The sequence below is a fragment of the Melanerpes formicivorus genome, unplaced genomic scaffold (genome assembly GCF_026170545.1).
Source record: "Melanerpes formicivorus ecotype bairdi unplaced genomic scaffold, bMelFor1.0.p_v2 SCAF_13, whole genome shotgun sequence".
NCBI classification, from domain to species: Eukaryota; Metazoa; Chordata; class Aves; order Piciformes; family Picidae; genus Melanerpes; species Melanerpes formicivorus.
Window position 1 is genome coordinate 8,879,508 of NW_027142365.1, and position 12,399 is coordinate 8,891,906.

General features: G+C 41.9%; 1 protein-coding gene across 1 annotated transcript; it reads left to right on the forward strand.

The window, feature by feature from the left end:
• The first annotated feature begins 1,633 nt into the window (after positions 1–1,633).
• RNF32 (ring finger protein 32) lies at positions 1,634–9,893 on the forward strand. Its single transcript, XM_068146415.1, is given in 8 exon segments — positions 1,634–1,683; positions 2,575–2,605; positions 3,114–3,384; positions 4,837–4,841; positions 5,578–5,645; positions 8,548–8,668; positions 9,763–9,801; positions 9,804–9,893. Coding segments are annotated over 8 exon segments (675 nt in total).
• Positions 9,894–12,399: the final 2,506 nt, after the last annotated feature.

A 12,399-nucleotide genomic window follows, 5' to 3' on the forward strand; every position in this document is an offset into this window, starting at 1 on the left:
AGGAGACAAAACTGCTGGACCAAATTCAAGCATAAAACAGTGAAATCAAAACAGGTACAGGAGAAGGTCTTTTTCAGCATCTTTGTATTCAAACTGATCCATAATAATTCCTTCCCTACACATCAGTGGGTTTATTTTTGCAACTATTACAGCATTTACACTTTCACTTCAATGTTAGACAGGAGGAAATCAACTTTTCTACTTTATTTGCTAATTAAAATTTCTCACTACAAATCATGAGGAGCTTATATTGCAAAATACCCCTTTAATGGTCTTACTGAGTCAGGTTTGGTGTCAGGCTAACTCGTGAGTTCACTTTAAAAAACACTATCTTTTTATTCCTGTTTTTAGAAACAATCAGTGATTTAATGTCATTTTAAAGATAGCCACTTCAGCTGCTTTTTACATCACCCCCTATAGCACACAGAGGTTTTCTCATCTGCAGATTTGCCTTAAAAGTAATTACTTATAATTGCGGAGAAGTGCATCCAGTGGATTAATCACTCCATTGATATGCTGCTCCAAGGACTGCTCTCAGGACAGCCTCACCGCTTGTGCTCAGAAAATGTCAGTTCCACAAGAAAACAAATCTCTCAAGTCAGTAGCAGCTGAGAAGGGCTCTGACAGCTATTTAAACCCACGAGATCAAAGAAATGGCACAACTGGACTTGAAGCAGAATCCATGCCGGTCCACCTCTTGGGAAATAAAGGGCTGCCGAGTGTAAATAGTCAGGAAAACAGCCAAAGGAAGTCTACGCTCTACTAGGGGCTAGAAGTATGTTTGACTAGTTCTGGGCTTCAAAGAAACACATCAGTGGTTACTAAAAACAAGTACTTCCAGGTCAGGTAGCCATACTCTGAAGCTTGAGAATTCCCTGAAGGAGCTCCTGCTGTACACTGACCCCTGTCTTACAATCTACCCAAGCCATCTCCTTTTTGCCATGGATGAATATTGGACACTGGGTGACAAAGGCCTTTCTTTGACCCATATGGATATCATTCATCTGTTCTTTTTGTATAGAATTATTTTTTTTTAATGGTGACTCTAGAGAGCTGCCAAAAACACAGGTCACCCAGAATGGCAGTGAGGTAGACTTCCTCAAAATGTAAAGCCACTAGAGTGCAACTTCAAATGGGTCACCATGACTGCTAAATGGAGGGGAAAACATAAACCCCCACCCCACCCAGCCATGCTTAGGAAGAAATGCAGCTGTGACTACCACACCACCTTAAAGGTGTTTTTCATGTCAGAGCCACCCATGACTAGACTAATCCACACTGGATTACAAATCTGCAGCAAATTGGTATTAATGCAGCACAAACAGCTTGTTCATCACTAGCCAGGGAGGCTAGTCGAGACAATGCTTAAAGGCTGCATCCTCACTACCATTGCCAGGGAGTTCTGAGAAGCTGGAGAGCTGTAATAAAAGATCCCCACAGGAGGAAGTCCTTCTGTGTATGATAATCACAGAGTCTTCCACTCATCTTACCACCTGCTAAGGCAGAAAAAGCTCTGAAATTAAAAATACCTTTAAAATTTAAAAATGGTAAGTGAAAAATAGTCTTCAGGCCAAGATGCACACAGAGAACTTCCATTAATGCACTCTGCCAGCACCTACATCACAACACAGACATGGGAGCTAAAGAAGAAAACACTGGCCGGCAAGGACAAGACACAGGAAGGTGGGCAGCTTCAGAAGCCATTCACAGGGTTGTCTTTATGAGTAGTCAGGCCAGGCCAGGAGAGACAACAGTCCTGGGAGAGGGAAGTCTTCCCCACAGCACCTTCCCACACCCTTGTCTTGGGTGCAGTGGCAGGAGAAAGGGTCACACACCAAAAGAGAGCAACAGTGTAAGAGGTGGCTCCTGATTGCCACATCCAGCAATGATGACACCTCACCCTTTGCCATACTCTTCTGCACTGCCAAGCCAACCACAGGTGCTCTGTCACAGTGAGGATGTGGAGATCATGGCACAGCAGCTTCAGCCCTAAAAGGGTTGCTAAGGTCACCCTTGCACTACATACCTTGCACTACATAGGCTTTCTCGCCTACAATAAACTCATCTGAACTCGGTTCAGTGGGGTTTATTGCTACAGCCATAATTTTTTCATCAGTTCAGCTTGAAATTTGTGATTACTGCCATTCATTTGAAGCTGTTCTGTTCTGTGCTCTACTGTACCGTCCCTGGAGGCGTTCAAGAGGAGATTGGACGTGGCACTTGGTGCCATGGTCTAGTCATGGGGTCTGTGTTTGTAGGTTAGACTCGATGATCCTCGAGGTCTCTTCCAACCTTAGTTATACTGTGATACTGTGACACTGTGATATTATGGGCAGTCCACTGTGGGTGAGATGAGGCTAACAGGAGGGGGGGCACAGTCGGTGGTTTATGGCTCCAGAGTTAACTTCTGTGCCTAGAATACATTAAGCTGTCTCCCATGGTAGGCAGAGGAGAAAACAAGTGAAATGGTAGAGTTCTGTTTTGCTCTTCATGACAGCCTTCCTGCTGAGAAATGCTATTCAAGTTCTTGTACATTTCTGTAGAACCACACAGCTCCTGTGAAACCAGCTAAAGGTTAGCAATAGAACATCAGGACTTTTACAAGGTATGATCACATTCTTCTACAATAAAGAAGAAGGGTGGGGAGAAAGGGAAGAATAGATAGATAAGCCCATTCCCTGTATAAAATAATATATTCTTGTTTATAGTCAGTGTTCTGGAAAGCAAAGTCAGCCCAAAGGATTGTTTTTAATTATATTGAAGCAAAAATGTGTTTAGGCATGCCAAACTTTTATAGTCCATAATGAGTTTATTGCATATAATCATTCTAGGCTCAGTAATTAAAACTTTTAAATTACTGCTATTTTATTTAAGCTGAATGATAAATCAAAGATTTCGTTTGACTTTTTCTATGTTAAACCTAGGATGTGTCAGAAACATCAATCTTAAATTCCATATTATGGTAATTGTATGGTAGGCTTCAAATCTGGGAGCTGCATGGGTATGGAAGATTTTGACAAGTCAAAAATCCTGGCTAAGAGCAGAATATGTGTTAAAATCATTTCTAACAATAATTATTCAAGGTAGTTATATTTTTTTTTCCCTCTTTTTAGAGCCACTCCTCCAAACAAGAGATGATGGCAGTTGTTGCAGTTGCCTTGCAGGATCACATAATACACAGTCATCAGCTCCAGGATTTTTCATTAGCACATCCTTTTAAGTCAAGGATAAGGAATACTAAGAAAGTTTACAAACCCAAGGACAAAGAAACGGTCACAGCAGTGTCAGATACTGGACTGAGAAAACAGGACTCTCACCACAAACCCAAGGAAGATGCAGAAAAGGAGAACGTTCTTGATCCCAGTCCTCCAGTGCTAACCTTAGGTAAACCATTCTGATTTGTGAATTTTTGTTTTTATTTGCCATAAACTAAAATGAGGAACCTAAGCTTTCTCTTCAATAAGATGATTTAGTACTAAACAGCACAAAACCCTGTTTCAAAATCTGTCAAAATTCAGCAGTTTAGGCCAGCAGGTGAACAATAGAGATACCTTCAGTAGCTCAAATATGCCTTTTCATACCTGAAATGTCCTACAAATATCATTCATTTCGTCTATTATTCTTTTTTGTGTATTGACTGTTGTTGCTTCCTTTACCTTATATTCTTAAGCAACCATCAGTGATTTTAGAATCATAGAATCACAGAATGCCTTGAGTTGGAAGGGACTCTCAAAGCTCATCTCATCCAAACCTCACCATGTGAGTAGGGTCATCTTTAGCTAGACCAGGGAGTTAATTTTGACATTGTATTAATTTGGGGGAACATTTTATAATCAAGATATATTATTTTTAGTGTATTTGAAATGTTTAGGGGGCTTATTCCTTATGCATAAAAAAATATTTTCTAGTGCAGTGTTAAATGTATTCTTTGTTAATATATGCCCACCTTTACTCAAACTTTAAAAGGTTTGCTTTAGCAATGGTCCTGGGGCTAAACCCAGCAAAAAAAAATTAACACCTGTAGTTAAATACCTTTTTCAAATTTAGAGGCAAGCATGCAACAAGATAAAAGTAACAGATGTGAGGGCTTGGAATGATGCCTAGTGAGGAAACTCACTTCTAAATGGTATTATAATAACACAGTTGTAGAGCAATGACAGACAATATTGCTTAAAAAGACAAAGCCAGGGAGCATCTGAACAGACCAGGAGTCCACACTTGCTTCCCACCTGTCAGTTTCAGATTGCACTTCCCTTTTCTAAAGGTTTCTACAGTACTCTTGCCATGAACACCTCCTTGTCTCCATCCTGTCAGTTGTCTTGATTAGGCATTTCTTAGAGGACCTTCTGGCTCTACAATTTGCAGTTGTAAGCATAATGAACTTTCATCATCATTAATAATGGTTTTATTTATTCCTTTTCACTAAAATGCCCTTGAGCCCCTCTGAAGAGCACGTTGCCCTTGCTATAGTAAGTGTGACCATTTGAGGCACCTACCACAGTAACTCAACCCACCACAGTAACTCTCACTGTAGTCCCAGCTCTGAAAAGAACCGTGTAAATCAATGAGGCTCCATACAAGCACAGGCATCTGACTTTTGGAATCAGCTGAGTGTAACAAGTGATAGGACAAAGGTAGTAAGACAAGGTGATTACTTCTATGTTTATCTGGTCACAGTTCTAAAGAGGGGCAGGTTTTTCATTTGGTTCATTTTGAAGAGGAGCTTGAACAAGAGAGGATAGTGGGAGGAAAACACAGCAGAGAGGTAGTGGGGTTAACACAAACATAAATAATGAGTGATTATGGAAGCTAAAGGTTGTGGTTAAAAAAATGCAGCCCAAGTGTGAGCATGTTCTCTGCAATTGTTAGAAATAGTTTCTCTTTAAGTCACACCATTGCCTGAGATGTCCCATGTGAATGCTTGGGCAAGTGGCTTGAAAGAATGCACTGAAAGATGTTTTTAAATTGCAATTGTTTCTGGGTTTTGTTTATTAGCATTTTCACCTCTAGTCTCACACTAATTTGAAATGCCTATGACACACTTTCTCTTCTTAATAAGAACTGTGTGGTTCAAACCTTAGAGCTGTGAAAAAACTTTGTAAACACAATTTAATGCAACTTTTTCTTCTTGAATAAAATGGGTTTGGATACACAAGTTGTCTGATGAGGGTTTGAAGGCTTAAACAGAACAAACAAGTACTGCTTGTTAACATCTGGTTTATGCAAAGATTTTGATATGGATGAAAGCATTGACCCTTTCTTATCCCTTTTAGAACTAAAACTCTCAGCATCATCAGCTTCCATGCTAACTGTTGCATGTTCCTCTTCCATTCTTGTTTTAGCAAACACCATTGAGGCCTCACCATGGACTCATGTTATTGTCATTGGACATTCCTCTGTTTACTTTGGTCAGTCCACACAAGCTGCTTCCTCTGGTCTTCAAAAAATACAAACACCTATTAATTTATCTTGCATCTATCACAGTCTCATTCTACTTCAGTATTTTGTACCAGAACAGGTGAGGTTTTTTATTATACCACTTTATTAATACTTACTTTTATTTTATGTATGGCTCAGAAATTAGAGCTAGCTGAGCCTGCTTCCTTGCCACCAGCTGCAGAAGAATGGGTGCAAGTAAAGCAGAGGTCTTGTACAATATGCAGGGAAGAATTTGCACCTTGACTCCAGGTGCATGGATAACTTGTGCATTTGTGTAGACTACATATTTGTATCTCATTTTTTTTCCAGAGTTATAGCTAAAAGTCACTAGTTGGGAGAAATAAAGGAAGAAAAGATTCAAGTGTCAGATGCCACTTCACGTTTAATAACTGGGCCCAGCTATCAGTGGCCAATTCTAAAGTATTTTATACTTAACATAGCAGAGAAGGGTTGGTAGTGTCTGCTCATTTCTGAAGTTACGGCAATAGTGAAGATTAAACTTTTTCTCTGTTCTTGCAAAGGAGGTATAAGATATTTTCTGCTTCATTTAAAGTCTTGTTAGATATGATCCTAGCCTTCATTCACCAGAATGGTAAATATTCACTAATTATACAATTTAGGATATATTTTGTTTTCTCACAAGATTTGTTAATTGCAATTTAGTTCAATCTTTATTTTCTACTTGGAGAACAGAAGCAGTGCACTGTTAATGCTCTCCTCTTTAGGTTAGAATAAACCTTTATTAGAATAAACCAAACCAGGTTGGAAGAGACCTTCAAGATCATCGTGTCCAACCCATCAACCAATCCAACCCACCCAAACAACTAACCCATGGCACCAAGCACCCCGTCAAGTCTCCTTCTGAACACCTTCAATGACGGCGACTCCACCACCTCCCCGGGCAACCCGTTCCATAGCGCAATCACTCTTTCTGTATAGAACTTCTTCCTAACATCCAACCTGAACCTCCCCTGGCGCAGCTTGAGACTGTGTCCTCTTGTTCTGGTACTGGGTGCCTGGGAGAAGAGACCATCATCAGCCTGTCTACAACCTCCCTTCAGGTAGTTGTAGAGAGTGATAAGGTCACCCCTAAGTCTCCTCTTCTCCAGGCTAAGCAGCCCCAGCTCCCTCAGCCTCTCCTCATAGGGCTTGTGTTCCAAACCCCTCACCAACTTTGTTGCTCTTCTCTGGACTCGTTCCAGCAAGTCAACATCCTTCCTAAACTGAGGGGCCCAGAACTGGACACAGTACTCGAGGTGTGGCCTAACCAGTGCAGTGTACAGGGGCAGAATGACCTCCCTGCTCCTGCTGGCCACACTGTTCTTGATGCAGGCCAGGATGCCATTGGCCCTCTTGGCTGCCTGGGCACACTGCAGGCTCATGTTAAGCCTACCATCAACCAGCACCCCCAGATCCCTCTCTGCCTGGCTGCTCTCTAGCCACTCTGACCCCAGCCTGTAGCACTGCATGGGGTTGTTGTGGCCAATGTGCAGAACCCGGCATTTGGATGTGTTAAATCTCATGCCGTTGGAGTCTGCCCATCTGTCCAGCCTGTCCAGGTCTCTCTGCAGAGCCTCTCTACCCTCCAGCAGATCAACTCTTGCCCCCAGCTTGGTGTCGTCAGCAAATTTACTGATGATGGACTCAATGCCCTCATCCAGATCATCAATAAAGATGTTAAAGAGCACAGGGCCCAGCACTGATCCTTGGGGCACACCACTAGTGACTGGTTGCCAGCTGGATGTGGCACCATTCACCACCACTCTCTGGGCTCGGCCCTCCAGCCAGTTCCTAACCCATCGCAGTGTGCTCCCGTCCAAGCCATGGGCTGACAGCTTGGCCAGCAGTTTGCTATGGGGGACGGTGTCAAAGGCCTTGCTGAGGTCCAGGTAGACTACATCAACAGGCCTCCCCACATCCACCAGGCGGGTCACCTGATCATAGAAGGAGATCAGGTTGGTCAGGCAGGACCTGCCCTTCCTAAATCCATGCTGGCTAGGCCTGATCCCTTGGCCATCCTCTAAGTGTTGTGTTATTGAACTCAGGATGACCTGTTCCATGATCTTGCCTGGCACTGAGGTCAGGCTGACAGGCCTGTAATTCCCTGGCTCATCCAACCGGCCCTTCTTATGGATGGGCACCACGTTGGCCAGCTTCCAGTCCTCTGGGACCTCGCCAGTGAGCCAGGACTGCTGGAAAATTATGGAGAGTGGCTTGGCCAGCTCATCTGCCAGCTCTCTCAGCACCCTAGGATGAATCCCATCTGGTCCCATGGACTTGTGGGGATCCAAGCTGCTAAGGAGAGTTCCAACTACCGCCTCATGGAACATAGGGAAACTGTGCAGCTCCCTGGCTCCTTCTGCTAGCTCTGCAGACCAGCTGTCAGGAAGACGTTCTGCCCTTCTAGTAAAAATTGAGGCAAAGAAGGTGTTAAGTATCTCTGCCTTTTCCTTATCCTTGGTTACAATGTTCCCCTCCGTATCCACCAAGGAGTGGAGGTTTTCCTTCCCCTTCCTCTTACTATTAATGTATTTATAGAAGGACTTTTTGTTGTCCTTCACAGTAGAGGCCAGTTTAAGTTCCAAGTGTGCTTTTGCCTCCCTAATTCTCTTCCTACAAGACCTAGCAACATCCTTAAACATTCTGTGGGTTGCCTCCCCTCGCTTCCAAAGGTGATACACCCTCTTTTTTTCCCTCAGTTCCATTAAAAGTTCATGAACCATCCAGGCTGGCCGTCTGCCCCGGCGGCTCATCTTCTGGCACAGTACTTGCATTTTACCTTGGTGGCTTTATTCAATGCATGTGTGCATCACAAGCGTAAATGCATCAGGCCTTATTAGATCCTCTCATCTATCATCCTGAAAATATTAATCAAAAGGGACAAGTGACTGATTGAAGAGGAGTGCTGCCTCAGAGAGGCGATGATGGTAATTAGAAGAATTATCCCAACTGCTTGCAAGTTTCTTTCCACAGGACATTTCAGGGTGGTTTTTCTCTGCCAGTTGTCCCTTTTAATTTTTCTTGAAGGCTTTTTGCAGCCAGGCCTGTGATGTGACTCAAGGTCTTATAATAACCTTTTGCTCTCTTTTACATCAACATTAACTGAAGGTGTGCAATTGTCCACAGACAGGTGGGGTGGATCTGGCAAAAGAACATTCTGCCAATTCCTGGCTATCCTGAAAGTCTGAAGCTTGACAAGAGAGAGCAAAAGACGGCACTCATTAAAAAGGTTACTTTAGATTTGGCACAAAAAGGGAAATGCCTCTGGAATTCTTTTTGTCCTTAGTGTTTCATTAGCTTTCCTCCTTCAAGGGAAGAAAAAAAAAAGCCACTGTATCTGAAAGCTTTCCCTTCAGCTGGCTGCTGGCCATTAATCCTTTTGTGTTTGCCAGCTCAATAGTGCACACTACTTGTTCTGGTTTTCACTCCTTTCCCAGTTTTTCCTTCCTCTAAGAGCCAACTGCCTTTTTTGTCCAACTCTACATCTTTTGTGAGGATGGAGATCATTGGCATTTGGTGGGAATTTAGGTCAGATAAAGGTGAATTTTTCTTGTAGACTGCGAACATGCTTTCTCTTTTTATTGGGGAAGAAGGGTTGGCTTGGGTTTGGGTTTGGGGGTTGTTTTTTTTTCCTATGTGTGAAATGCTGGATTTGATGTGTATCAGTTCCTGAAATTTAACATCTCTGTGGGGAAAAAACTTAATCTGCTTTCATTTTAAGTCTTTGCTTTATAATCTTTTCCTCCACTCAGTAACAGGTGCCATTTGCTGCTTTCTGCCACTCCATGTCTTGCTAACACAAAACCCACACAGAGGTTTAAGTTGTAATGTATTAAGCAACTTCTGTAGAAGACTGATTTTATTCTCACCAGAAAGACTGCAGTAGTAACAGATGACCTTTCAGGCAGTTAGTATTTCTTGTCAGTCTCCCTTACTCTTCTGCTTTTAGATGGGATTCGTGTCAGCGTTGGCTGTTGGTTCAGTTAATGACATTTCATGTGAACACGGGGAGGCTTACAAAATTCTCTTAGCATTTTCATCATGCTATAAGCATCAAGTAGAGTGTTCATGACTGATGAATACACTGGGTTTGCATTCTGTAATCTATCCCATTTCATCCATTCCAGTGATATGAAACATATTGTAAGCAATTGCATTTATTGTTTTCCAGGCGTGCCTGAAAGCCTTAGAAAAATTGACAGATAAGAAGTGTTTTGTTCATGACTGATGAATAAACTGGTTTTGCATTCTGTAATCTATCCTATTTCATCCATTCCAGTGATATGAAATATATTGTAAGCAATTGCATTTATTGTTTTCCAGGCATGCCTGAAAGCCTTAGAAAAATTGACAGGTAAGAAGATTTTTGTCTTGTGTGTAAAAACAAGCAGCCTCAGTGGAGAATAACACATGATGGGGCATGCCTGTTTAAAACAAAGCACACTGCTCAGTAAGCCTTACTTCTGCTACAGGTGGTGTGAGTGGACAAAAGCCACTTGTGAACCATGTTCTCATCTGATGCCTGGTTTAGGGAGAAGCAGCCTGACTGATGATTGTAAACCAAGGGAAGGTCTCCATTTAAAAGAGATTCCACATTTAGTCCACAGCACTAGGAAATCATTCTCAAATGAAACAGTTCAGGATTTTACAGGGAATAAAATGGCCACTACGTTATCACCACTGATGAAGTCTTCTCCTATGGATTAGCCAGGTTTAAACAAATTCAGCATCAACTGCGATTAAAGGCTATGTATTTATTTGTCTTGGGAGCTTTTCAGCTGGGAGTTGAAGATGATTTTTCTTGCTGTTCACTTTAGCACTGTTGTGGTTTGGTTAATGCAAACACAAAAGAAATCTTTCACGAGGAACCATCCATTTCCAGATGCTAAAAAGCTTTTCTAAAAAATTAATACTGCCTCTCAAAACTTGCACTGTGCTTTTAAAATGTCCCTCCCTAATCATTAGCATAATCAAATGGCATCACAGTCAGGGGAGGGAAAAAACCAACCAAACAACAAACATCTAATTTTTAATAACCCTGCCTCCTCTGGAAGGCTCACAGAGGTTAAATGTCAAGTTTCATACACTTAAAGAACTATCCCAAAATAAAAACCAAGGTCTGAAAGATGAGTACTGGGAAGGACACATATTAATTGTTTCGGGGTGCTACAGTAGTCCTTATGACACCCATCATTAATTTTTTTTTAATAACCTAGATCAAAGGAGATAAGAAAGGTCACTGAAACCAAAGCAGGCTACCTCTTAGCACTGCTGTACACAGAAAGCAGGGTGTTGCTTCGGCATGTAGGTCTTTGATCCTACCTATAAATGTCACTTCTGTATGTCATTTAATTGTGGCGCAGCCCTTTATTGGCGCACTTAAATCTTTGCAAATGCATTACATTATCTCCAGCTCTGCTAAAAATCTTGCCATTGTTTAGGAAGCAGAGGTAAGTCCTTGTGAAACGATGTGCTCGACTCTGGTTTCTTCCTCTCCCCTCCGCGCGATTTCTCCCAACGATTTTAATTTAAATCTCACCAAACAGTATAATGGTCCTGGAATTTGTTTAGTCGTTTGACTTCCTTTATCACATGGAGATGGTAAACATTCTGTTGCTAACTTGAAGTGGCTCCAAGCAGCAAAACTAGGAGGATATTAAACCAGTAAAAGCTTATCAACTGATTCATTGATATGCTGTAAATTCCAGCCTTTTCATTTTACTTTTGAGGGTTGCCATAAGTCAACACATTAGTAAGCAATTTGCTGACATTGGATCACTTAAAAAGGCTTCCCTGTGGACAAAGTTCACCTCGGTGCTTTGTTTCATCATTTTATTTTATCATAGTCTTGTGCTGCTGTACAGATGACTGATGTAGTTTTGCATTCCAACAGAGTGTTTCAAATAGCTTATGCCATTCTAGTCAAGTTTCAAGAAGTCAGAGACATAAGTAGAGAGGTATGGTGTTTTTAGAAATCAATTCAACTAATCAGTTTGAGTTGTTTAAGGGGAACAAAAAAAAAATGTTATTCAGTATGACACTTTAAAACACTGCAGGGTTTAATAGTTAAACTCCAGAACGTGTTAACATTAATGAGTTATAGAAAATGTTTATTTCCTTCCTGGTCATATTGATGGGTCACACTGATTTGCCAGATAACAAAAATTTAGGATGGAATTTCAATTACACTCTTTGCTTCCTAACCTTAGACTTTGTTTGGTGATGGATGGATGTGGGTTGGGCCAGGTCACACTGCAGAAAATACAGGAGTAGCTAAAGCAGATAGTATCTTAACAACAGGGGAACTTAAAAGATCACTGTCTCAGGCAGGAAGACTTTTTCCTCTCTTTTACAATTTCTGCTCAAGGAGGCTTATAAGAGGACTTCAGGATCATGTAGCGAAACAGGGAAGAGAAACACAAGTGCAAGCTCAGGGGGATCATGGAGGGCTCCTCTCTGGTGAGAGAAAAAGGCACAGGGGAAATGGAGGTCAGCAATCCCAGCTCCTCCTACCATGTTCAGCTCTCACTTCAGCAGCCTGTCTAGGCATAGTCTCATTCACAAAGACAAGCCAAGTCCTGGAACCAACCACAAATTGTGTGTTGCTCTTCAAGCAGGCTAAGGGCAGAGTTAACAGATAGTTGCTTTTCCTCAGATGTTGTGGCCTGAGAGGCTATTAGAAAGCACTGCCATGGCCACTGTCACTTTCTGTTACATACCCCTCGCTTTCTTATGAAAACTGTTCACGTCTGTTCAAGTTTGATAACAAATTAAATGAACACCAAACATAAATCAGGTCCAAATAGATCAACCATGACTTGACATTGAACAGAAACCATTGATTACAAGGCTTGGGTGCAATCTTAACCTGTTCTTCCTGAAATCAGATTTTAAAAGGAACTCGGTAAGAGCAATTAAATTTGCAAGGTGGGGTAGATTCAGCTCCAGAACCTAGGTAAC